This window comes from Aythya fuligula, chromosome 1, assembly GCF_009819795.1.
Source record: "Aythya fuligula isolate bAytFul2 chromosome 1, bAytFul2.pri, whole genome shotgun sequence".
NCBI lineage: Eukaryota > Metazoa > Chordata > Aves > Anseriformes > Anatidae > Aythya > Aythya fuligula.
The window spans coordinates 93,605,568-93,633,387 of NC_045559.1; the positions used below are offsets into that span (position 1 = coordinate 93,605,568).

The window sequence follows — 27,820 nt, forward strand, 5'->3', positions numbered from 1 at the left end:
GCCAAAGCCTGATTTGCATTGACGCTGACCGCTGGGGTGTCAGACAATAAAAAAGGCTTTTTCAAGTATGCCAACAGCAAGATGTCAAATGAAAACATTGGGCTGATCAGGGGAGAAGGAAAAGGCAGAGGCATTTAATGCCTCTTTTGTTTTTGTATTTAACAGTAATGACAGATCTTGGGCTACCAGGACTTCAGAACTGTAGGACTGCTGGGGAGCAGTGACTTCCTCTGTGTGGTTACTGAAATTGTAAGGGATCACTTGTATCAACTCAACATTCATAAGTCCGTGGGACCTGATGGAGTTCACCAGCAAGTGCTGAAGGAATTATATCAGATGTTATAGCTGGACCCCTCTCAGCAATTTACTGAAGATCATGGTAGTCTGGGGAGGTCCCTGCTGACCAGAATCTAGTCAATGTTATATCTGCCCACAAACAAGGCGTGAGAGGAGACCCAGGAAACAACAGACCTATTAGTCTAACCTCAGTCCCTGGAAAAGTTGTGGAGAAGATTGTCCTGGAAGATGTTGAAAGGTACTTAAAGAACAAAGCTATTATCAGGCATAGTCAACGCAGGCTCATGAAGGGTAACTCCTGCCTTAGTAATTTGTTCTCCTTCTATTATAAGATAGATGAAGAGAAGGCAGTATATGTAATATTTCTGGATTTCAGTAGGGATGTTAATACCATCCTTCATAGCATCTTTCTGGATAAATTGTTCAGCTGTGAGATAAACAGGTTCACACTATGCTGGGTGATGAACTGGCTTGATGGTGGACCTCAAAGGGTTGTAGTAAATGGGCCTGCATGCAGTTGTCACTAGCAGTGTTCCTCAAGGCTCAGTTTTAGGGCTGGTTATGTTCAATGTTTTTTATCAGTGGTCTGGATGCATGAATGGAGTGCATCCTCAGGAAGTTTGCTCGTGATATTGAACTGGGAGGTGCTGTTCACTCCCTTGGGGGGGAGGAGAGGACTTGCAGAGGGATCTAGATAGATTGGAGCATTGGACAATCATTAGCAGGGTGAAGTTCAGTGAAGGAAAATAACTCATTCTGCATTTGGGACAGAATAATGCTGGACACATGGATATACTGGGAGGTGAGTGGCTGGGGAGCAGCTCAGCAGAAAGGCATCTGGGGGTGCTGGTCAGCAGAAGTTTTAACATAAGCCAGCAGTGTGCCCTGGCAGCCAAGAGGGCAAACCTCACTTAAGGATTCATGAAACATAGTCAGATGGCCAAAAGAGATGATTCTCCCACTGTATGTAGTGTTGGTGCAGTTGCACCTTGAATACTGTGTGCTGTTATGGTCTCCAAAATATAAAAAGGATGTTAAGGTCCTTGGATGCCTCCAGAGGGCAACAGAGCTGGTAAGAGGAAGGCATGTCCTGCCAAGAGAGGCTGAGAAGTGCTTGGGTTGTCCAGCCTGGAGAAGAGAATCCTTCAAGGTGATGCCACTACTCTCTGTAACTACATTCTGTTCTTCTATTTTACTTCTGGCAAAATGGTGTGCTTTTTTTTTGTTGTTGTTGTTGTTTTACTTTTAACTGGGAGATGAATTATAGTAATGTAGGATAAGTGAGTTGTGGTATTTTTTCCTCTCTTAAAGTACTAATGAGTTAAAAAGGCCCAGAGTTTATGGTATCATATGATATGGATAAAACAATTTGCAGTTCTAGCAGAAATAATAAAAAATGACTGAGGGCATAAATACTGTGCTTCAGGGCATTAGCCAAAGACGGACATGCAGACAAGACGTATCTTAGTTTACAAGTACATTATGTAACTCTGGGATTTCTTTGCCCTATAGTAAATAATAATAATAATAATAATAATTCTATTGCTGGTTATGCCTATTGAGCATAGGTCTTGCAGCCAGACCTGTAACAGGTGAGTTCCAAGCATCTTTTCCATTCTATACATCTGCATTATTATGTTGCTAAATTTGTTAAGGTTTTTAGTCTAGGTTTGATATCTTTGAAGATAAACTCAGAATGTGCACATTTTTAATGATAAAAACTTGGCCTGTTGCCAGTGCCACTTCTGAACTTGTCCTAAGGAAGGAACTGAAACTGTTAATCACTTGAAAGTAAAGACAGCTCTATAGTTAGCATCCATTCAGGAAAGTACTGTTTTACATAGTCTGTAAATATTTAATTACCCAAGAAAGTAGGATGGGACTGTTATGGTACAAGTGACTTCCTGCCTTTGGTTGCAGAAAGGAGTCTCAGTTGGAAGCCTGTTGTATTTTAACAACTCAAAATATGTTGTCTGGAGAAGCTTATTTCTAGGTTGCAATAAGCAAATTTGAGTTTTCAAAAGGTACCCCACAACATCCTGTAAGAGTCAAAAATGCTATTTTTCTTTGAAATGGTCATTTGTTATATGCAGCACTCTTGCTCAAGATGCTTACATTTATTTTCCTTTTTTATAGCTGCATAATTTTGCTCTCATTTCTTTTACTTGCTACTTTTTTTCTTGTTCATGGCAACTAATTTGATTAGATTTTAATGATGCATAGATTTTAGCACTGATTTGATGTGTTAACAAGCTGGAGTCTATTTCAGCTTAAAAGAAAAGACTATGAAAAGCCTATTCTATTCAGACTGACTTTGATGTCTAAAGTTACTTGATAGCATCTTCTAATATTCACAAATGAGCAACAGGGCAGATGAGATTACAATTGGAAACTCATTAAAGTAAATTGATGCCTCTTTTGGTCCTGGTCTTTGCTGTTAGCTGTCTTCAGCTTCAGAAGCAAGAGCAGTGCCTAGGGGAAAAGTGCAAGGCTTTTAATATTTATTTTTTTAACTTTTATTTTTTTAGCTGGGACAAGCAATCAAATTAATTCTTCTAGAATGGATGAAAAAAATGATCACCCAGCAGCTAAACCTGAAGATGAACTAAGTGTAAGTAGGCTGGCTTAAGCATTCTTGATTTCATACACTTCTTCAGACTATTAGATCTGCTATGATCTAATTATCAAGTATTAACTTTGACATTCTGGTTGGATTTGTTATACCTTTTATATTTTACAGCTCAATCTGAAAATGTCAATGCTTGTTAGTGTATCTTCGGATTTTTAACAACATGTATTTTCAGGCTGAAATAATGGGATTGCTAGAGTGACAATATGAAAGGCTAATGTTGGTGTAATGTTCTTCCAAAAAGAAATCGATTGCTAGGCAAGAAAGTAAACAGTAGAGTAGGTGAAGTGCTTGTTTATTCCTGAAAAGATACGGAAGATGATTACTGCATGACTGTTAACCCACGACAACAAAGGGATTAAATAATTCAGTATATAGTGATAGTCAAACTGGAATTTTAGCTGGAAACCGCTTCTAGAATATAGGAAATAATAATAATAAAAAAAAAAATGAATTAAGAATTGTGATTTTTATTCAGGGAAGGGAACAGCATAACTTTGCTATTTTCCTTAATACAAAGTGTTTATGTTACGCTATTTAACTTACGGAAATATTTATAACGTGGAGCACAATATTCAGTATTGCTCTGAATCCCGTGTAACAGAAGTCTGCCTTGCAAGCTTTGATACATGAAGTGCATTTTTTAAAAAAAAGATTACAGTTGGAGTAGATGGAATGAAGACATTAATTGTTCCCAGCATACATTTATATTCTGATGGTGTCAATCCTGAGCAGTCTTTATTGATCCTTGACAGAGATCTCTGTACCTAATTTTTAAGAATGAATCTGTCTGGTTAGCTCTACAGACATCAATGAGAATGACATAGAACAACTTAAATATGTTTTTCTTGTGTCAGTCTTGATAAAAGCAGCAAGTGTCCCCACTGATCCATAAAGCAGCCCTAAGTTCAGGTGTTAGAGCTGAGAGCTCATCAAGCTGTCTCAAGTTGTCCTAATGAACACCTGAGACTATAGAGGAACTTAACAGGACAGATCATAGCTTTAAACAAACAAGCAGTTTGGTTTTGATCTTTACACATAATTGTACTTCAAGTTAAAAAAACAAATACATTTGGAAGACAGGCAAACTTACTCCTTTTTAAGAGCACTTATGAAAAATAAGTGCTGGTAGTTACTTTGTCTAGTTACCTAGACAGAAGATGAGAGTCAGGATATTTTCCCATTTAGCTTGAGGAAATTGTGAAGCATTCTACTGGGTCTTATTACTCTAATATTCAATTTATTCATTGTTCAACTCACCTTTGTACACTCTAAACACTGAAGTGAAAGGTTGCTGTTATTTTTGACTATGGGCCTTGCAGGAGAATCTTTGTAATGACAGAGCTTATGTTCTTCCTCTCTGTGAGGATGTACAGAGCTCTCTTACCAACAGTATTACTAAGGCATAATATTAGAGAATCATAGAAAAAGTTAGGCTCGTGGAAGCTTCTGAAGGGGATCTACTGAACACTTCTGTTCCAAACAGAGCTAGCATAAGGTCAGGCCAGATCTCTTGGGGCCTTGTCCCACTGAGTTGTGTGTATATGTAGGGATGCAGATTCCCTGACCTTGCTGGTATAGCCCAGGTGCCTGGCCCTCATGGTGAAATACTTTATTTTCCATGTGTCCAGAAGGAATTTCCCTTGCTGCCACATGTGACTGTTGTGGCTCTCTTCACTGTATATCACAGAGAAAATAGTGGTTTTGTGTTTTCTGTAAGCCACAGTAAGCAGGGAAATCTATGACTAGCTTTACTTGCATTGATTTTTGCCTTCTCATCTACAGCTAAATATCCCTGGAGCACTCAGCTTCTCACTGTGCAATACATGTCTTAGCCCCTCACTTCTCAGTAGTTGTTCCCTGGAATCGCTCCAGTTTATCAATGTATCTGTTGTACTGATGGGCTCATAACCAGACATAATAATTCACAAGTGGCTCTAACACTGCTGGAAAGAAGGAAACAACTTATTTCAGTTGATTTCATGGCAGTGCTTTGGCAAACGGCTAGTATTTATGCTTGGCATTTCCTTGGTGTTAAGCTCCAAAGGCATGTGTTTATTTTTTTATAGTCACTGAATGAATGTATCATCCCACATTAGTAATTTGGAGTGCAATTCTTAGCTAGGTGCTTCCTGACTTTGATAGTGTTCTCCCTCCTCCAGTGAAAAATAGGGATGAACAATGAGTTTTGTGCTCACATCTTTCATTCTACAGTAGGCCACAGATTCTTGCTATGTACCTTCTGAGAGGCTTTGAAGACAAGATGCTGTCAAACAGCCTGAGAACTTGTTGCAGTCACTCTCCTCAATGTCTACATCTTGTAGCTCTGTAGATGCTAAGGAGGACTACTCAGCTCAAAGAACAGCCAGATCTGCCCTAGATGAGGCATGTGCTGTTATATGTGCATCTGTTCTTGCGTGGTTGTGAGCTCTTCCATGTGTTTGAGCACTGAAGTGGAGGGATGATGGGGCAGGAGTCTGTCCCTCAGTAGAGTGAGTCCACCTGCACCTTGAACAAATGATGCACCAGGCTGTGTCAAAGACTTCTGGTTTGTGTTCCTGGGAGATCATGTAGCTCTGAGTAGGTCCCAGCCACAGGTGAGATCCATCTTGAAAATGTCATTGAAATTAATTAAGCTGGCCTGAGAAGGAAGTGGTTTTGTTTCTGGAACAGCAGTCATGTTTTGACCATGGGCTGGGAAGACGCATGAATAGTGTGCGTACACGTGTTTCCTAGTTACTTAGCATGTAAAGGACAAGTTAGTGTATATGGAAAAGGATTGATTACTTGAATATCATAATACCACCTTCTTCCAGCTTCACACAAATGGAGGAATGACTGACTGGACATATGTCTGCCTGTATGCAGAACTTGCATCAAAACAGCAAATGTTTGGGTAGTGAGAAGGCTTGCTAGGTCACGTTAGCAAGCCACCAGTGAAAAGCTGCTGTTCTGCAGTACTTGTGTATGTATATACATCTCAGCTGCAGCCAGTGCAAGGTATTTCAAGGCTACCTGTCCTTTAGACAAAATAGGGCTAATTTATGTTAATGAAAGATGCCCAAGGATATATGTATTTGTTCATATGGTTAATGTTAGATGGCTGTTGCATGGTGAGCTGTTATCCTAGGGTATGCTGTGTTTTTACTTCTGTATGCCATGGGGTTGGACTGTTTTGTATCTGCAAGCGTCTGGACCTTACTTCTCTGCAGTTTTAAACTGCTACTGTATTAACAATAGTTTTGTATGTGAGTAACAGAAAAATGTGTGTGGGATTCTGTTCTAGCTGTTGGTCAGTCAGCTGCTGTTTGCAATGTTCCACATTCGCTTGTTGTCTTCCACCTTGTTTTAGGTAGCCAACATTTCAGTCCAAATGGTATCTGCAGAAGATAAGTTGGCAAAGAGGATTCTGGCAAGGAAAAAACATGACAAATTGAAGAAAAAAGAGAAGTTGCTGTGGAATTTTCAAAACAAAATAATTATTTTTACCCTCATTCTATTTATTTTAGGAGTTGTAACCTGGACTTTACTTTGGCTCTTCATTGGTGAGTTGCTGAAAGCTCACACTGACTTCAAATATCACTACTCCTAGTAGCACTTTTATTTTATATACCAGTTGCTTGTAGGATCTCACTTGTTCTGAAGGCTCTTCCTAAAATAAGCATAAAACCTGGAATACCTTTGTTACGCTTCACAGGGTTCAATGAACAAGGAATTATAGCAGTAGGCACAACTGCTGTTTTAGGAAGTGTGATTTCCAGCCCCCACACACCCCTCCCAACCCAAGACTTACACAAAAGTTTTGCGTATGTGCGCTAGTTAATTGTGTAGACAACTCCCCTAACTTGATTCCACAAAGATTCTGACCTCCACTGCATTTCTTGGCCTGCTAGAGACTGGGTAAGATATCTGTGCCTTAGGCAGAATAGATTTTAAAAGGCTAAAAAGACAGTAAAATATGGAAAGCAAATACTTGATCTGTAATTGTTTTGTTTTTTTTTGTTTTGTTTTGTTTTCTTTTGTTTTAAAGAAGTGCTGCCTAAGATTCCTTAGGGATATTCTTGAACTTGGATGCTGATGTGACTTCTGTTACAGTTGGTTTGTACTGTGGTGTCTTAGGTTGTGTGTAGGAAGCAGGTGCTTGATTAGTCTCCATATTTTGGTACTCATCTAGAAAAAAATGTCTTTGAATACATAAGGTTGATTTGGTAGTCTTCTCCACTTTAAGGTTGAATAGATTAACTTGGTTTAAAATTTGATCAGAAAAAAATGTTTCGTTGTTACTTGAAAATAATTGGGGTCTGTCTTTGTTTCTTGCAGTTCAGGCAGAAAACAAAGATGTGTTGTACTTTGTTGGGCTGTTTCGTGTTGCCAACATAGAATTTCTCCCAGAATATAGGCAGAAGGAATCGAAAGAATTTCTCTCTGTGGCGCAGAACGTGCAGCATGTGGTAAGATGAGTGGGCTGCTTGGTTAACAAAAAGTAGCAAAAAGACCAGAGCTGTGATCAATAATTGCAAATCTCAGGTGCCATCGAGTCTGCTGTAGCATTGTGTAGTTTTTATTTTCCTCCTTATGCCCTTTCAGAAGACTGCAGATGTGGCTAGCTGAAGGCAGGAAGGAACTGGGTGCTTTTAGCTTGTTAACCACAAACTAAATTTTGGAAAGGTCTGTTTGACATACACATTGACTAAAATTTTACACATTATTCCCCACAAACCAGTCTATGAACAGAGCTCTACAAAAAACCTTCAAAATTGCCACTTTTGAGACACTGATGAAATCTTTTGCATTCAAAGTGGTATCTGCTGCCAGTCTTCTGTCTTAGAACATCTATAATTACACTACAGCTCTCATGCTTTTACACTTAGTTTCCTTCTGATGCCAGTTATTCCAAAGAACACTATTCCTCCCAAACACCTTGCACCAGTCACAGCAGAAACAGCACTCAGTCGTAGGCAGTTACAGCTGCTCTACAGCAGGCAGAGGTGGCTGTCTCAATGCAACCAGAGATTATTGAACAATTACCAAGTTTTGGTCATCTTATAGCATGAACTCATGCTCCTATTTGCGAGCTCTTTGATCAGAGGGAAGATTTCTTGATGACCCAAAGTGCTTACAGGCCAGGGGTGGGAGCAGTGCAGGTATTGTCCCTCCCAATTTACCAGGGAGCAGTTTCAACCTGCTGTGGGCCATTTGTCTTGTTCTTGTCCCAGAGCATCCTGCCATCTTCTCACACAGCAGAGAGAGGTGACAGACAAGAACATGTGAACTGCCAGTGCCACCGTCTTCTACTTGGACATAACTTGGAAATGATTTTTTTCTCTAATCTCAACCAATACTCACCAATAGATTCTGCACTGCTAATAATGTGCATTTCAGTTACATGACCATTGGCTAAAAAGGCTAGCAGGAATGTTGGGAATCTGAGTTTGTAAGGTTTTTGTCTTTTTTTTGTTCTAATTGAAAAACTTTTGTTTATGACTTCTGTGTCAGAGGTCTCTAGAACAATAGCTGAAGAACCTCTCAAGTTAGACTCATTCCCCCTTTGACAGTAAAAGCAATACATAGATAGAATCCCTCATAGCTTAATCTGGAGACAGATTTAGCTCTGCTCATTTTACTTAGGCCCTTAAACTGATTGCTCCAACTTGGTGTCAAATGATGAAGATTATGGACTAACATCCATTTGACTTTGAGAGCCTTGGCTTCAAAAGAATCCTAGTTACAGTCCCGTGGGCATTAATTAAGCAGCAGGAAGCGAGGCTGAACAGCTTGAGGTACGTGCCACCTGGTGGTGCTAGTGGTGTGCCTCCTTCAACAAGGATAAGGAAGGTTACCGTCGCGTGCTTATCTAAAGAACTGGTGAAAGCGGGAGTATGCTTTCCCAAAGGCTGTCCTGCATCAAGAAAGGGGCAGAATTTTCCACTCTTCACATATTTTACACTATATTGGAAAGAAATATATTAATGCTAAGCTGCTACTTGGGGAAAAAAAATAGACACAAATGGAATGAAAAGGCAGGAAGTTGCCCATAAACAAGGGAGGGGGGGGGAAAAAAATACCTAAAAGATAACTAATCCCCTGAAAAAAAAAAAAAAAAAACAGCTCGCCCAAAACAAGCCAAACAAACAAAAAAACAACCCACACCCCTTAAAGCAATCCTGAACTGTCTCCTTAAAAACGAGTGTACAAAAACACCCTCCAAAACCAGACACCATCAAAAAAAAACAAAACAAAACAAAACACACAAAAGCAAAAAGCAAACAAACAAAAATCCTCAACCCAAGAACACAACAGAAGCAAGAAATAAAACAAACAAACAAAAAAAAAAACAAAAAAAATGAAAAACAAAGTAAAGAAAAGATATCACAAAAGAAACACTTCATAAAAACAACAGTAAAATAACCCGAAACCAAGAAAGCAAAATGACAAAAAAAAAAAAATAAAAAGAAAGACAGACAAAAAGAACAAAAAATTCCCCCCCAAAACAGAAGCAATAAAAGCAACTGCCTTAAAAGCAAAAAAAAAAAAAAAAAAAATCATAAAACCACCACCAAAAATCCAACTACAAAAAAGTAAAGAAATAATAACAAAAAGAAAAAGTAAAAACAAAAACAGAAAAAGGGGGTGAAGAACCGAGGAAAAAATATCCAAAGAACACAGAAGAAAGAAAGAAAGTCAAAACACCCCTCAAAAGAAAAAAAAATGAAAACAAATCCCAAACTATAGTGACAAAAAAAAAAAAAAACTAACTAAAATACCCATAAAACAATACAAAATGACAATACATAAAATGTAAAAAAAAAAAAAACAAAAACAAAACAACAACAACAAAAAAAAAAAACGACAAAAAGCAAGCAAAATCCCCTGTTCTCCAAAACCAAGAGAAGGCAACAACCAGAATAAGTAAAAAGAAAATATTTAATCTTAAAAACTTTTAAAACTCCCTCAGAAAAAAAGGACAACTCCCTAAAAATCTCTACCCTATAAAAAGAAAATAACTAAATCAAAGAAAGGAAAAAAGCAACAACAAAAAACGATACTCCAACTTAAAATAAAATAAAAATACAGAAAATGGAAAAAAAGACAAAATGCAAAATAGAACAGGAAAAAATGATCAATTCCCCAAGCTAACAAAGAATAGTAATAATACATTAATAAAATTACAAAAAAAAAAAAAAAAAGACAAAAGAACCCCTCATAGCCTCCCCAAGAAATAAGAAAATACTAAAACAAACAAAAAAGAATCCCTCCTAAAGAGGAAAAAAACAAAACAACAACAACAAAACAAACAGAAAAATACTGACGATTAATGAAAGAATCAAAGGAAAGGGAATATAAGAAAGAAACAGAGAAAAGAAAAACAAAGAAAAGCAGTGAAGGGGAGGAAAAAAAAAAAAAAAAGAGGATAAAAAACAACTCCCCAATAAATAAAAAAGCATCCCCAAAAGTAACACCCTCAAAAAGTTAAAAAACAACACAAACACACACAAAAAAGTACAGAAATACACATAAAACAGAAATAAAAACAAAACCAAAACAAGAACAAAATTAGCAACAGAAGTAAAAAAAAGTGTAAAAAAAAAAAAAAAAAAAAAAAAGGCACAGCAAGCCCAACCCCATGTGACCACCTGGATTTGGCCCCCTCTGGGGGCTGTAGCTGTCCCTTGTTGCTCTGAGAGGAGGGGTCAGTGTTTTGCATTTCCAGAGGCCCCTTCTGGCCCCAGCCATACCATGGCTTTGCTGAAGAGCTTGGACGCACCCTTACCTGAACCTTAGTGGCAGTCGCTGCATGGCACGTCAGAGGCTTGTTTTCTTTTCCCAATGACTGGCTCAGAATGTTTGGCACTGGGAGAGGGTGGGCCCCTGCACTTGAGATTCTTCTGGAAGAAGAACACGCACCCTTTCCAAAACTCATTTATTTTGGACCAGTGTTCACTGTATGTGTCAGCTGGCCCCGTGCAGAAGGTTTGGTGTTTGCTGGGGGTGCTGGAGCTGGTAGGGATGCGTGGCAGAGCTGGCCCAATCATGTTTGCTGCTCTGCCCAGCATATCTGCTGTGTATCAGGACAGGTGGGTTCATGGCTTCCTTTTGGTGCAAGAGAGCATGTTCCTGGGACATCCCAGGCACAGGATATCTCAAGGTATGCCTGTTTTTCAACAATGCTTAATCTTCACCGGCTTTATACTTTCTCTTTCAGATGAACTTGGTTTACAGAACATCCTCTTTCTCCAAGTTTTATAAGCAGGCCATTGTTTCAGAAGTCAGGTAAAAAACTGTGGTTAATGTGTCTGTGTTTTTGCTGGATAGCGTAATGAGCCCACAGGAGAAGCTTTTTTTTTTTTTTTTTTTTTTTTTTTTGTGTGTGTGTGTGGTCTTCAGAAAGTTTTCAGCATAATGGTAATCCATGTGTTTTTTTTTATTGTTATTATTTCAGTAACAACAATAATGGAGGCCTTCTTATCCACTTCTGGGTTGTATTTGTGGTACCGCAGCCAAAAGGCCAAGTGCTGTGTGAGGACTGCGTGGCTGCCATTTTAAAGGACTCCATTCAGACAAGCATCCTTAACCGCACCTCAGTGGGAAGTCTTCAGGGTCTCGCGGTTGACATGGACTCCATTGTGCTAAGTGGTTAGTAAAAGCATGTGTCCCTACTGTTGAAGAAGCACTTATTAACAACAAGTATTTATCTCAGAGTAGCAGATTTTAGAAATATACCAAAGTCTTTATCCTGTGTCTCTTATGGTGGGACTGGTGGGGGGGGGGGGGGAAAGAACAGACTGGAGGTCATATTAAGGTACAAAATGGTTTTGTCACTGATGCAAAGTTTATGTTCTAACTCAGGAGCTAAGCCTGACAACTCGTAGCCAGCTCAAATTTGGGTTAGGCTGCAACCTAAAACGTATTAAAAGATGAAGTGTCTTATTCTATACAAGGATCAAACTTTAGCATCACCATGGAAAATGGGATTGTTGTTACATTTCTGTTAGATTTAAAAAAAATGCAAACATAAAGCTGCTTATTCATTAAACAGTTTCTATATCCTGTGCTGTTTTTGTCTGTGGAGGAAATAACCAAGACAGGTTCAAGAACCTGTTTAATCTAACTAGTTACAAAGTAGCGTATGATTTTCAGCTCTACAAATAAAGGATGGAACAAGCTTCATTTGAACAGCTCTGCCCAGCTGAAAGCTGAAAAAGAGTTTGTGGCCAAGGGTGGGGAAATAACTCCCTGGGTTTTTCTGCCTCAGGCCTTCAATTAAATTGGACTGCTCAATTGACCAGCAATACCCTCATCCCTCGGGCACTGAGGATGCTTGGGGACATGACAGCTGCTTCCAAGGATGGTAGCAGAATTTGTGGAGATGGTGTGGGATTGAGTAGTCTCCCACATCGAGAGCTGTTTTATTCTGTGTGCTTAGTGAAGCGTGATTGAATCAAACACTGAATTCTGGATGTTCTGCATATTAGAAGACTCACAAAACCTTTTTTTCTATGCAGCAGGTCTTCGGTCAGATTATTGGTCAACAACAGGAACAGGTAATTCACTACTTGGCAATTTTGTGGCAGAAGTGTGGTGGAGAACAAAGCTCCTCATTCATGTCTTCAGACACAAAGATATTACTTAGTGTTAATTTAAAAGGGTTAAATTCAGTCTTGGTATTTATGTCCTGACTTTGCTGTAAGAGGGTCCAAGAGTCCTGCATATGGCAAATACATAAACTATCCGCCTTTATTTTGAGTGGTAAAATTCAGCTGTGCCTGGTGGCAGGATGGGAAATAAATTCTGTCACTCACTTTTTTCTATTCACTCCAGCTTTTTTCTAACTTGGGCAGCACTGGATTTGAATCTATTTTTTGGCTTTCACCCTGAACAATAGTAATGCTTTTATCCATCCTTTATCATCATTTACTCCATTTTCTCCGAGATTAATGTTGTGTTTTTCTTTTGAATGAGATCCCTAGCAGAAGTTAGTCTAAGTAGTTCAACTTTTCCAGGGTAATGGGAGACACTCTTCATATACCTCCTTGGTTTTGTGTTCTACGTTTCCCGGTGGGGTTCTTTGGTGGTATGCAGAGACTTTACAAGACAACATGTACATTCTAAAAGTACATCCCAGTTGTGTTCACTGCTATATGGAGCAGATAACTGGGTTGTATTTTGAGGGCAATGGAGTAACTTTTTAATGAAGATGTACCTAGTAATTGGTTTAGACCCAGCACTGGGATGGAGGTTTTTTAAAGGATGGGTTGGATAAAGGACTTGTACAGATTCAGCTGGTGCAACTGACTTGCATTGCCACACTATATGGCTGAGCAGGGTCTCTTAATGATTGTACCTAGCTTCAGTTTCAAACTGGTATGCTTATATTGCTTCTAGATTTAGTGTTAGCTCTGACTTAGATACACCATGCTTCACCAGCAGCGAGCTAGTCACACTGTTAATTGCATAATAGCAATAAAGGCAGTCACATAATTCTACAGAGTTTCATATCAAAACTGGCTTTGTTAAGGCTGAGTAAACAAGAAGGAAAAAAAATATATATTATTAAAAGAAAAAAAAAGTTGCTGGGAAGATACAAAAGAAGAAGGAAGAACAATGGGTCAACCAAAGCTTTAAATAGTTACAACAGTAACTGAACATGAAGAGCATGTGACTCTTACAAATTGTTCATAAGCATTTATAACGTCTGTTTCAAGACTATAAATTAGAAGTGGAAGTCAAAGCCTGCTATTTCCTGTCTTGGTTGACTCAAAGTAAACGTTGGCCTTTTAACTGCTAGTTAACAATTGATGGCAAAATTCCACAGTGCTGTAACTGATGTTCCACCACGGTAACTATTTAAGATACTTGTTTCTGTAATAGGCAGAGTCATGCAAATATTCACTTTGGGTCTTATTTTCCCTAATTTGCTCTTTTGTTTCTTCTTACCTTTCAAAAGAGCTATGTTAAGAGTTCTAAGTATGACCAAACAAAAAAATCCCTAAGCTTTTTGTTGGATGGGAACTGGAACATCAAACTGAAACAAAGATGTTAATATATTTGACTTGAAAGCCACAATTGTATTAGCTTAATTAGAAAATTGGATCGAAGTAGGGTAATTTTCTGGTGACTCTTTTCTAAGTTACGACACGAATGGAATTTTGATTTTTTTTTTTTTTTAGTAAAACTAGGTTGTGTAGGCTAGTCTGTACTGCGTATATTTCACAGTACTTCCATTTCTATCAGTGACTTCTAATGCTTTAAAAGCTTTCAGGACCTGACATGAGAAAATCCAGGTTCAAATTCCTTTTGACCTTGCTTTGAGCAGGAAGTTGAACAGCAAAGGTCCTAGCATCCCTTACAAATGGAATTAATAGGTGAATCTGTTGTAGCATGTCCAGCTCATTTCACATAAAACATTGAGTAGCTTGATTTTTGAGCAGTAATCTATAAAACCTAGAGTAGTATGAAAATGTGTGTATATGTGTATATATATATATATTTGTCTTTTTTTAAAATAAATATCCAAATACTTGTAGGGGTGAGCAGCTGATATCTATCCTGGCAGTAGATGAACGTTTCCCAGGTAACAACTGTTTCACTTAAGTCATTTATCCTCTGGAGTTTCCACAGAGATTTGTTAACAGCAAATATGTGTTGTACAAAATGGCAGTGCTTTGGCACTAGTACCCCTACATGTTTTTATTTACAGTGCTGTTTGTCAAGCTCTGCAGCTTTATGAATAGACATTTCCTTGACCAGAGACTTGTAACTGAGATGAAAACAGTGAACAGCATAGGCTACTTTGTTTTTCCTCTTTGGATATGCTTTCGTATGTTGCTTTACTTCATAATTATATATAGGATCTTTTTTTTTTTTTTTTTTTTTTTTTTGTACTCCCATGCATGGATTTACCAGTTTCAGAGCAGATGTTCAGTGTTGGAAATATGTTTCCACAGGAACAAATTGTATGTATGATCTGCATGCTGATCGTCTACATGAGCACTTTCCTTTGGATATCCATGCTACCTCAGGGGGAACGATCTGCTATCTTAAACTGATTGCGTTAGTCGGTCATCTTATTCGTCTTTCAATAGTATCCCTTCAGATTGGAGCAGATAACTGCATCACTGACTCGCTAACCATTTATGACTCTCTGATGCCAATCAAACATAAGATACTGTACCGGTGAGTATAAATTTTAATTGAGAAGTCATTGGCATTCTTTTTTTTCCTGAAGATTTGTCATCTGTTTTTTTTTTCTTTGTTTAAAGTACTTTGATCTTCATGTTATATACAGAACACCAAAATTACTTCCCCCCAAAAAGTAGAAAAGTAATTAAAGAGAACTTAATATTCTTCAGATGCTTTGTTATTCTTCAGATAGACTGTATCCTCACCTACATATCAAAATATAAGAAGTTCATACGTTACTGGGTGGAATTTTTCTTGTCAGGAAACATGTTAACTAAAACAAATTGTCAAAATTCCATCCTATAAGTGAACTTTTCTTCCCTATGAAGACTAGTGTTCCTAGGAAGACTGAAGTTGTAAAACTAAGTATCCTGATTCTTTGTATACTTCACTTTTTTCTTTAGTGCCTTTTTAAGCTGCTTTATTTGAGTTGTTTAGACTTATTAAAATCTAGAGTTGAAACTGATGTGTCAAGGCATGTGAATTACTACTTGTTTTTATCTTTTATGATCTAGAAATTTTGTCTGGAATTTTTTGAATGAAATTCCTGGTTATTAATTCCGTAGGACTCTGTCAGACTGAAAAGTGAGGGGAGCATCTCCATCAAGTGGATAAAGAGCTCAGTGTTCTGACCACTGAAAGCCCTTTCTCTGGCCTGTCGGTGTATATATAAGCCTCAAAAGAGAGCCTTCCAGTTATCTTAGAGATCTGTTCTCCAGTGACCTGGAACATTCACTGACTTCTCTGTAAAGCAGCAGATGATGTTCATTTACTAGTACCTGTAGAGGTTGCAGGTGTTTCTAACTGGCCTTTTAAGAAGTACACTTCCGTGCATAAGAGCATGCTTTTTTATTTTCCCCCCACTAGGCTTTGAAGTATGTGAGTACTGTAGCAGTGGAAAGCAAAGAATGAGAGCAATGTATTGTTGATACAAATGGCTTAGATATGTACTCTCCATTATTCCTCCTCAGAGCGTGCGAGCCAGCTGATTCATTGGTGTCACTTGTGTCCACAAATAACCTCATGCTGGTAATGTTTAAGGCAGCACAGATAAGTGAACGGAAGGAGTTCCATGGCTATTTTGAGATCATTACACAAGAAAGTAGGTTTGTAATGTATTTGGAGATGCATTTGTTGTATTGTTTCTATCTCAGAGCCCCATGTGGCGATGTTATGGATAAATGACTCCTTGCAAATCTGTATCTCTTTTTTTTTTCTTTTTTTCTCCCACATCCCTGTCTCTCTTCTTCATGTCCTCTGCATTATTAAGTGGCTGCCTTCCTCTTGAGTAATTTCAGCTCTTTAGCTGTCTATATGAAATAAAAACATATAGAAGGCTGAAACCAACCCTGACTGAATTCAGTTGGTCAGAACTGCAATGTGCCAGTAGATGGAGTTGTTATTCCAGGTGTGGCTGTGGACTTTTTCCTACATTGGGACTTTGTGATGATGTTAAAGGTGGAAATTGCTCATCACTGAAAACTACTTTCAGAGTACAAAGTGTCAGTAGCTCTGTCTGCCTTTTGCTATTGGTCTCTGCCTCATTAACACAAAGGATTCAGTGATGTTTGGTCATCAAGTCTTTTCTGCTTCTTACTGCTTTAAGAAGTGGTTTGGTCATAATCACAAATAGCACAAGGAATGTCACCCAAGCAGCACAAAGACAAAAGTATAACACATTCCAATACGAGGAAATTAGGCTTTAATTAAGCTGCTCAGAAAGGTGCTGCATATTTCCAATAGTGAGAGTAAATAAGCACAGAAATATGAAAGTATGTGATGAATTCTGCATCATAAGTAATTTTAAATTCAGGACTATGTTTTTACTGTTTGTGTTTTGTTTGCTTTAATGAGTTGTCTTAATCCCTTAATCAGTCACAAAAAGACACTTTGGCTTCTGTGAGGCTGATTAGATTAGCACGTTGTCCATTCTTGTTCTAACTGGTTGTATTTTAAGATGTACTCATCTACTACTCGTGTACTCATGTACTACTGCGATGTGGATGCCTTGATGTGCAACACTGCCCACTAAGACTTGTTCACAGACCTGCCTTTAGTGACATACCTGACAGAAAGGTTGACAATGTTTTCTCCTGGTCCTGCAGAGACAAAATAATAGTCAATAGTCCTGTAAAGGGATTTATTTAAAAAACAAAAAATCACTTTATCGTTCCCAAATCTTTGAGCTGAAATGAGAGGTTAGGGTAATTTCTGACAGTCTTAGAGCATCTAACAGACAATATGAACTATCTGTTTTGTGAGAGGCACACTCAACAGAGTATCACAGCAAGAATTCCTGGACTTTTATGAGCCTTATCTGTCTGTAACATTGGATTTACAGTGAATTTATTACAACCTGAACCTAGATAAACATAACTCCATAGCTGTCCTGTTTTACAGTGAAACACTTGTGATAAAATTGAATACCTATCCCACTGAATAGCTTTGTTGGAAATAGATTAAGATTTACCAACTCTTGCCTTCTCTCTCTCTCTCTCTCTTTTTTTTTTTTTTTTTTTTTTCTTCCCCTAGGGTGTGGAAAAGCAATAGCAACAAAAGAAAAGATTGGCTATGAAGGGAGAATCACAAGTCCCTATTACCCAAGCTATTACCCTCCAAAATGTCTTTGTGCATGGAACTTCCAGGTAATACAGATTTCTTTCTCTCTAAGCACTGTTACTTTTTTGGGGGGCATACAGTGCCTGTGTGCGTAGAAGGAATGATTGAATAGGGAGTAATCTGCATCCTCATAGATGTGGTAGTTTATAGAAATGGCATGGCTGAATTACTGTTGTGCCCAGTTATTTTGATTTCTTTGTCCTTATTCTTAACAAAGAGAACATAATTCCTAAGCTGTCCTATTTATTACAAAGGTAACGAGCTGAGATGAAATACATTTTGATGTTTGGCTTACAGAATCGCTTCACTGAAGAGAATTCAAGACTTAAATGTTTTTTCTTCCCCTCTTTCCAACCCCCAAAATTTGGGGGGGAGACCAAAAGAAAACTTTTGTCCTCTAACCTAGTTAGTACTATTGCTTCTCTGATAACTCCTATGTTACACATAATAAACATAATAAATCAAATTTTTGTATTCAAAGATGGTCTGTCCAATCAGCACAACCCCACAGACTTTTTTCTTGGTCTCTTTTTTTTCTCAAGTATCATTTTTTCTTTGTCTTTTCAGGTATTTTCTGAAAAAAAATAACCAGAAGTTTAAATTTAAGATAATTTTATCACACCTTGTCTTGATGGTATTAGACTCTTCCAGTTATTCCAGAAAATCTGATAGTAGGTTTTCTGCTATCAGAAATGTAGTACCTGATGATCTTTGATTTATGGTTTCCCCATCACAGTGAAGTTATGTTAGTGCATTACAGTCATACTGTGATTGACTATGCAAAATCTCTATTGTTCTTTACTGGTTCAAATTCCCAAGCTCACAATTTATTGTAGTAGCTCTTATTAGTCAGCTTTCAAATTCATAACCTTATGCACTGCCTTAGCTCTCTTTTGTTTTCTGGATGGCCTCAAGAGCTTGTTCTTTCTGTTAAGTGTTGCCCTTTTTCCCTGTGTGGTGTTTCAAGTTATGAACAAAATTTATTAGTACATCCTCTTTTATAGCATGATCAGTCTCCAAAACAGCAAATAAAACAAACTGCAAGATGGATATTTTGGGGAACTTCTCTGGTACCTGTTTGGTATCCAAGGGTTTTTAATCTCTAAAGAACAAGAAAATGGATACAATACAGCCTACTCTTTGCCTGTCTTTCTTCTTAAGCTACTGGTTGCCCAGGTAGAATTACAACAATATGAATGAAGTCTAGTTGATTAGGACCTACATCCTTTTCTCCCTCTAGAAAACTAAGTCAACGACCTTTTTGCTAAACTTTGTCCTCAATTCAGCCTGGACTTCTGAGGGAAAGGTTGCCCAGTTTAGTCTTGGGAGTTGCCCATGCTATTTTCTAAAACCATTTAATTTCCCCATAGTTTGATGTTGAAATTTCCCTCATTTCCTGTATTATATATTTCCTGTGAGAAAGAAGAAGAATCTTCGCTTCTGGATTCTTGCCCCAAATCAGCCCTTGCTTTTGCAAGATGTGGCCATGGTTTTTTTTTTGTTTTTTTTTTTTTTATGTTTTTGTTCCTTTTAAAAAAGGAAGCTATAATTAATCATGAATCTTCATGATACTGCCAGTTAACACATTCTATAAAACACTAGCAAGTACTTGGCTGAATAGATGCTAGCAAAGACTACAATATTCTGGTAGAAATAACTCCCTGCATTCCCAAGGCAGTACAGGTATTCGGTACAGTATCTTAGCTAACAATCTGCTGGGGCTCTCTGTCCCTGCACAAATAAATTTGGATATGTCTGAATGCTTTGATCTTGACACAAAAGCTGACTTCTGTATACAGCCAGTTGCTTTTTGAAGATGAAAGGGCTATTGGCCAGAGGGGAAGAGAGCCTGTACCTGTGGTGGCCCTTTGCCAACATTTCATTTTGCTGAGGACTGAATAGCTGGCAGGTGTCTCAAGTGCTGGCTGTTGAGCTGGGGAAGTCAGCACAAATCCCAGAGCTTGGCACTGCCAAGCACTATAATTGCTAAAGACTTTAATGTGCTATATCCACAAAAAGAAAAGGAAGCCTGCATGCACTGTCTTTCTTACAACAGACTCCACAGAAGAACCTTGGTATAGCTCTGAAGTTTCATAACTATACCATCAGTGAGAAGAATATTAAAGGCTGTGAACGAGGATGGTGGAAAATTAACGAACACATGTAAGTACTTCTGCATGAGTTATTAAACTAACATAACCAAAACAGACTTTCCCATCACTACTGCAGTTCACTCGGAAAGTTTACACAAAGACAGAGATACTTCATTGGTGCCTCTTATAATTCATGTTTCACTTTGGCTGATAATGTAACTGAATCTTCATAAATACAATAAAAAAAAAAATCTAATGAAAAGTACCAAAAAGCTGAAAATAAGGGCCCTTGGTGCTCTATTAAGGGAAAGAAATTAGAAGAGTGGGTGAAAATGGATGTCCAGTAAACCCAACGTAATTTTGGGCTTTCTGTGATGACTGAATAAGGTCTGTTTAAAAACAAACAAACAAAAAAACACTTAAGTGTAACTTAATTCTATGATTGCTCATGATGACACTGAACCTAATTAACTTTTCAGTGAAACGGTATTACAGTGAGATTATTGGGAGTAGGAAAGAAACTGCTTCTGTGTTTCAGTCATGGGCTCTTGAAAGGGACACCACAGATTGATTGCCAAGACACACTATATTTAAGTGGTTTGTATTTAAATACTGCTGCTACTGCTGCTTTTTCATATACTTCTTCTACCCATTTTTTTCTGCAATTTAAAAAATAGTCTTTCAGTCACTGGATGATGAGGCAAGGCTAGGTTTGGGAAGTTGGACTCTATTTTTATATATATTTTTTTTTGTCAAATGGAAACATCAATAAGATCAGACTTGAAACTGAATTTCTGAATTCACTACTGAAACTAAACTATACTGTGCTTACATAGAGAGAAAAGTCAGTTTTCGTGATGTTACCAACATTATGTCTTGATAGAAATTGGTGGCTGGACAACATGTGCATGAAAAAAGCCAGTCAAAACAGGCAACACGGAGTGTTTGTGTGTTTCTTTTGGTCTTCTTTTTGTGGCATAGTTGGAAGGATTTGAGATGTTAGGGATTGCTGAGAGATGCATCAAATAAAGGCAAAATCTGAAGAAAAAAATGATGATGGGTTCGTACTACAAAGATTCTCTCTGTGAAAGACTGGCTTTTAAATAAAACTACTGATTAAACATTTCACAGAATCAAATGTTGCAGTATGATCTTATGAAATGCATTTGGGGCTAGTTTTTGAAGTACTGCAAAAGAATGCATGCTTCTAATTTCTGTTGCTAGTTGCTGCTGATGTAAGTAGGCCAATATGAATTTTCTTTAGAAAATGTCTTTTTCATGAAAAATAAGGATTTTGAACTCAGTGATCTTCATTTCTGTGCTTACTTTCCATGGAAAATAATGACAAAGTATGAAACATTTTGATATTTACATTTTTCCCTCCAAAATTTAATGGTTAATGAAATTGGAATGTGGAGGGAAGCAAACGGCAAAACACACCAGTTTTTCAGGTCCCTGCAATTGCAACTTAGAGCATGCACATTCTGCTACCTTGTGTCAAACTGTTTAGGAAGATTCAGGAAGTTGATCTTTGTAAACTAAGACTGTGACCATGAATATTCTGCAGATAAGGTTTTTTTTGACCCTCTAGGGTCAGCTTTATCTAACCAGAGGTACTGAACATGACCATTCAGTTTGTTCTTGTCGTTATTGCAGAGGATGTGTGTTTGTTGATCTGCCCAGTTGGAAGAGTTGCAGTTGAGTAACTGCTTTAGCTAAAATTCTCATTGGCAGAGAGATCAGCTAGTCCCTGTGAGCAGAACATTAGAGATGTACAGGAGCTAAGAAATGTTTTGTTTTTAAATGCTTTGGTGTGATGTCCCACTGAACCTGCAACAGGATGCGCACATCTATTCATCCCCTGAAAAGGCAACCCACTCCCTGCTTCAGTGTATGCGATAGGATCACCTTCATTAGTTTCTTTAGCACTGCTGCAGAGTTACAGATGGTGCTTGGCAAACTCTGTTGGCCCTGGAAAAAGGACTCAAAGCACTAGTAGAAGGCTCACAAGGATATGCAGCTCTCCTACAAACCCCCAAATCATATGACGTTTCTTACTGTGTACAGGACGCAGCTTCCTTTGTCTAGCTGTCTCAGCTCTTCCACAGATGGTCAGGAGCTTCCTCGATTGCTGGTGAGATGAGATTGAATTGACCACTTCTCACCCACATAAAGCAGTCTGTGATTTTTTTTTTAATGTATTTTTTTGAGATGGTGTCAAGGTTTGTTGGAGGGAAGTTGTGTCCTAGTAACTGACAGAAGGAGAAACAGAGAACATCTGTGGGTTAGTTAAGGAGAATCAGATGGCTTGTGAACTTTCTCTTTTGTGCTTAGGTGGGCTGTTTTAGGCTGGGGACAGTGATGACATGACACACTAAAATGAGCGAGAAGATGACTTTCTATAGCAGGAAGGTCTTCACTCTTAGCTTTGATAGATTTTGTTGTTGTTCCTTCGACAGTTAAATGTACTATATTAGAAAGCTGTAAAACATTTCTTGACACTGTTTCCAGGATGTGTGAGAACGGTCTCTTGTTATGTTCATTTATATTTGACATTGTTGGAGTTACCTCCTAGACCTGTTAAAAGGATGTTTCATTTTCAAAGTGAAACAAAGCACATTGGGAAAATGTATGAGCAAGGGTGGCTGCTCCTGATGGCATGCTTCAGTAGGGTGCACAGGACATCAGACAACATCCGTCCTCATGGAAATCACTGCCCAATTTACTTGCATTCATTGATATGAAGAGCAGCACTGAAGCAATGCAATGGCTTCCCTTCATTATCAGCTATCCTTTTGGTGTTGCCAAAATAAATGAGAAAAATATTTACCTCAGGTTAATACTGTAGTAATACACTTAACAATAAAATAACTCATTTATTGCTCAAGATCACTTGAACTGCGCTGTGTTCCTTTGTGTTGCTGTCAAGGAAATGTATATGCTAAATGTGCCAAGAATCAATACAGCTGCTTCTGTTCTTATATCTATTTAGTCTAGTAAGTACTTCTCTTGACAGGAGTCTTGAGGCCACATGTCTCTCTTACAAGTGTTGAGTTTTTGTGTTGGTTTGGTGGGACAGAGGAGACAGGCTTTTATTTCTATTTCTTGTGCAACCTAAACTGTCAGTCTTCAAAGTTTTCCCACACTTAAAATATTCTCTACTTTTCAAACCATCGTACAGCAACCTTACCCTTTTAAAGGGGTTGGAGTTTGTTTGTTGTTTTTCCTTAGCTAGAGTAGCATATAAATGCCAGTTGCAATGTCTTTGGTATCTCTGATGAAGGTTATCTTAGGTTTCTCCAAGTTAAGTGGTAACCAGGCAGAAGTTCAAGGAAGCTCTTTGCCAAAACGGCTGTTTAACATAGATGCACATTGAAAGAATCTTTTCATCTAGACTAGTTACTTGAAGACATGTCTTTCAAAGGTTAAACTTTGCGATCTTAATGGTATTAAGCTGGGTGGCTACCTAGAAATATTTCTAGTTTCCCCAAATCTTTTTCCCTCTGCCTCCAAAGCAGTCAGATCAGTGCCCTGTGCGCTCTTTTTTAGGAGTATTCCTCAAAATGAGAGCAGCTAAACTATGATGATGTTTCCCTTCCCACCAAACTGCTTATGCCTTTGCCAAAATGCAAATCTTTGAAGGTAATTATCATCAGTGTTGACAAAAGTATCATGTTTGACAATCTTCTTAACTTTCTGGTGAAACATTCTGCTTGAAAGTGTGTGGGATATTGTACTGAGGAATGGTGGATCACACGTAATGTTTTTCAGAACTTGGGTATTATTTTAGATGTTGGTTCTTAATTAAAGCATGCTAGCTGACTGTATTGTGATGTTGATGTTAAAATTGCATGTAAGGCAATCCTGATGTAAAGGCTGCTCTAGAACTTTTGATTTCTTTTAGGTACTGTGGTTACTATGTTGATCACCAAACAGTCTTTCATATTGCAAGCTCTGCTGTTAATGTTGAGCTTCAGTGCAGTTCAAAGGTGTCAGAGAAGCCACTTCTGGTGGAGTACGGCAGCTATAACATCAGTCAACGTAAGATGGACTTTTATTTTTTTTCGACCCATCTTTGTATTTCAGCCCTGTAAAACTGAACATCTCAGGTTCAGTGGGACTTGACTATCTTTATGCAGGAAACTGTCATGTTGCATTGTTTATTTGTTGATTTTACTTTTTTAGGTGACTAGCAAAGAGCCTTTTATAGCACATCAAAGCTATGTGGCAAAGGTTTGTGGGCATGTGCAGCATGCTCTGGTTTTCCTGTGCATACACGGTCTTTTCTCTTCTGCACAGCTCTTAGAGCTTCCTGTGTGGCCAGAACATGCATGGGCCTGGTGAACTCCTCAAGCCCCACATTAGCTTCTACCTGTACCAATAGCTTTGCTAGCTATTTACTTCCTATTTAGTAAAACCTGAAAATAAAAAAGATGTCAAACACTGGAATCTGTCAGATGATGAGTGTCAGTCAACTCAAGTCAGTTATTCTTATTTACAAACAAAACTTTGGCAATGAAAACAATCTTCCTATTACCATGAAAAGCTCCAGGTAATGAACACAGTAATGAGCTGTACTGAATAACCAACTGCTTATTCCAAAACTTTTCCAACCACCTGATTTTTCAAATCCAGAAACAGACAACTATTTACTGAAACAATTTCTTATGTTAGTCTTATAAACATTGATGTTAAAGTAGTAGAGTAACAATGTTTTTTAGTCACAGCTATGTACCACACCAGAGCTCTTTTATGCATTGAATATCTGTGGAGTATGTAAAAAGACGCTATCTTCATGACTTTATGTTAAAAGGCTAATATTTCTGTAATTCACAAATCACCTTAATACAGTATACTAACTTAGTGGCTATTGAAAGTGAGAGTATCCTTTAGAAGAAGGCATTCTAAGCTGTGTGTGTTTGTTTGTTTGTTTGTTTGTTTTGATAAACCTCCAGCATGTCCACCTGGATATTTCAAGTGCTCCACTGGCTTATGCATCCAGCAGATACAGCGCTGTGATGGGATAAACAATTGCTTTGATGAAAGTGATGAACTCTTTTGTGGTTTGTATTTATTTACTAGAGATCTTGATGCAAACCCCCCTAAATGTATTCTTTAGTCTGAAGTCTTAAAAGGTAGCTAAAAGACGTGAAACTTTGCGGGGGGAGAGGAGGAAGAGAAGATGTTTCTAGGATTCTTTGAATTTCCACATTCAGGCTATCAGTTGGTATCTTGCATGTTTAATTCATAATTAATCAGCACAGGAAAGAACTAAGAATGAAGAAGGTATGACATGGAAAAGCAAGAGGAAGAGAATTAATGTGCAAGAATAATTGTAAGAGGTTGGAATTCAGGTTTTCCTTCTGTGATAAATGCTATTTTTGAGATGAATTATTTTCATGAGGAAATGACAAACTGCAGATAGAGTAGATGAGAGTGATGATAAATGTCAGTGGTTGAAAGAGCATGAGCCACCCACTTGGGGCAATGTGTGAACTGGGATGGGTTACTGAAGTCTTTTTGCACTTCATTTTCTCTATGCATAATGCAGCCCTCACCCTCATGCTTGTAAAGTGCAATGAGCTATGAAAGTGATACCTGGACATGGTCAGAAGGATAGTGTTAGCATTACAAGTATGCTTCTGAAACTGATTTGACTCATGTTTTCAAGTTGTCCCTGAGTGGAACTGTAACTCCAGCTTTGCGATACAGGATAACTTGCTTGCCTGCAATGGAGTAAGTGATTGTGAGAATGGAAATGATGAGCAGAACTGTACCAACAGTAAGGCTACTCTTGTTGTTGTTGTTGTTGTTTCTTCCTCCCCTTCTATCATTTATTCAATCTTGATTTAAATACTTGATGCAGGATTCAAAGAGTTAAGAGGCGCTGTCAAATCTAACACAGGATGTATAATTCTGTTCAGTTTTCTGATATGCTTGTAAACAAACAGTTATTGATTTAAACTATTTATTTTTAATGAGATCATGAACATCTATTTCTGTTGAAATACTGGCACAAATGGGGATCTAGAAACTTGAAGTTTGATTCCGAAATTTTATCTCCCTAAAGCAAAATCTCTGCAAATGATTTCCTGGATCTGTTTTACCATCTGTAAAATAACTATAAAGAGGACTGTTTCTTTGGAACAGTTTTCAGACTTATAAGGCTAATGTGTTTTAAAATGCAGTGTAAGTGTAAGCCTGGCGGTAGGCACAGGAAAGTTTTCAATCTGCCGTTTCTTTAACTTAGAACCATTGGACACCATGACATGTGAGAGGGAGTCCAACCAAGAAGTGCTGCATGTTTTTAAAGAAACATTTTTAAAAAAATGTTAATACGTATGACCTTTTTAACTTTGATAGGCTGTGTAAATGGTTACAGGATACTTCTTTATGTTAAGAAGAAAAACAGACTCCTTTTCAGTGGAATCCTTTATTGCAAGCCACAGAGAAATAGGAAAGCACCAGGGTTGGGAATGCAGTTTAACTGGCTGTAATTACTAAGATGGCTTTCACTGCCATCTTTTGTTTCATAGGTAATGCTGAGACATAAAGAGGGTTTCTTTCCAGAGTACTGGATGTTCTTCTCTTTCTTGCCTAGCACTTACTCTATTGGCAAGTTTTTGATAGTATACCTATGCTTACTAGTGCTTTGAGAACAGATGAGAGGAAATCCATGTTCAAAAATACTGTCAGCTTGATACAGGCACTAGTTTAGATGCAGCTCTACTGGAATAGCTTGTTCAACTTAAAGGCTGGCTTAAGCCATCTCAGACCAAGTGCTTTCTTGCTACGTTCCCTACTGCCTGTTGATACATGTATGAATTTCATCTATGCAGATGTATAAACATGTAAATCTGGTCCAATATTCTTCCCTTTTTTTTTTTTTTTTTTTTTTTTTTTTTTTTTCCCACACAACTATTTCAGGTATTCCTTGTACCAATCACACATTTAAGTGCAGGAATAATATATGCATTAAGAAACAAAATGCAAAATGCGATGGGACTGTGGACTGTACTGATGGAAGTGATGAAAGCAGCTGCAGTAAGTCACTCCCACTTGTCTGAACTTCAAACCTTTCACACCTGAAAGCCTTTTTATTTCTTTCTCTTTAGGAGTTTGTATAACTCATGTAGCAGAACATAATGAGGTTTTTATTGTGTCTGCTTAGTCATAGTAGGATAACAGTCTGATACCAGTTTATGTCAGGTCTGGTTGCAGTGTTTGCGGGAGATTGGGCTTACCGCTATGAGGAGTCTTAGTTATGATGTTTATTGCAGCTATGTTAAGGAACAGAGAACCTGGGGTAACTGCAGAATTAACTTGGCCAACTGGAAAGGCAGTGTTCTTAGAGCTTCCAGCAGAGCTGAGTACTTTTATTGGAGTCAGACAGTATTTATACTTCTGGAGTTCTGTATTTGCAGTGAGAAACGCGTTTCATTTCTGTCTCCTGATGGTGAAGATCTCAATATCTCATAGTATCAGTCTAGGTTATAATCTTAAACCTTCTGAAAGTAACCTCTGTACAAGTTCTTTTGGCTTATTTATATCTATATATAATGTAATTAATAAAATAACACATTCAGATATTATATAATGCATTGTATATAATATGTAAAATAATATATATTATAAAGTGTGTATACGTATACATATATAAATACAATTGTTACTGCAGTAGGAATTTAAAAAATGCGTTAGGATTCACTTTCTTAAACTGAATATCCTAGGGTATTTTGTCTGGCCTTCAGCTGTTCCTGCAATGTTACGTATATGTCAAACCTGTCACCATCTGCCTTGGATCAACTATGACATTTTAAAAGATGAATTATATGCCTACTTCTGTTTGGAAATGCTAATGCTGCTTTTGACTCTTTGTATGGGTGCTGGGAAGTGTTAGCACCTGTCTATGGGAGCATGGGACTAAAAGAAGGATACAAGGTCCTGTAGCACAGTCCTTCTCCCTTCTTCAAAATAGTGTGAAGGTTTTTGTGTTGAGGCA

At 37.9% G+C, this 27,820-nt stretch overlaps 1 protein-coding gene across 1 annotated transcript in view; it reads left to right on the forward strand.

Moving 5' to 3' along the window:
• The first annotated feature begins 2,670 nt into the window (after window positions 1–2,670).
• Window positions 2,671–27,820, forward strand: part of TMPRSS7 (transmembrane serine protease 7) — a 30,518-nt gene continuing 5,368 nt past the window's right edge. The window contains 15 exon segments of the mRNA XM_032204907.1: window positions 2,671–2,790; window positions 2,792–2,908; window positions 6,279–6,471; window positions 7,247–7,377; window positions 11,130–11,197; window positions 11,367–11,560; window positions 12,430–12,468; window positions 14,872–15,100; window positions 16,078–16,208; window positions 17,639–17,751; window positions 19,782–19,888; window positions 23,723–23,859; window positions 24,774–24,881; window positions 25,490–25,600; window positions 26,746–26,862. Of these exon segments, the coding sequence (XP_032060798.1) occupies window positions 2,671–2,790; window positions 2,792–2,908; window positions 6,279–6,471; window positions 7,247–7,377; window positions 11,130–11,197; window positions 11,367–11,560; window positions 12,430–12,468; window positions 14,872–15,100; window positions 16,078–16,208; window positions 17,639–17,751; window positions 19,782–19,888; window positions 23,723–23,859; window positions 24,774–24,881; window positions 25,490–25,600; window positions 26,746–26,862 (1,915 nt within the window).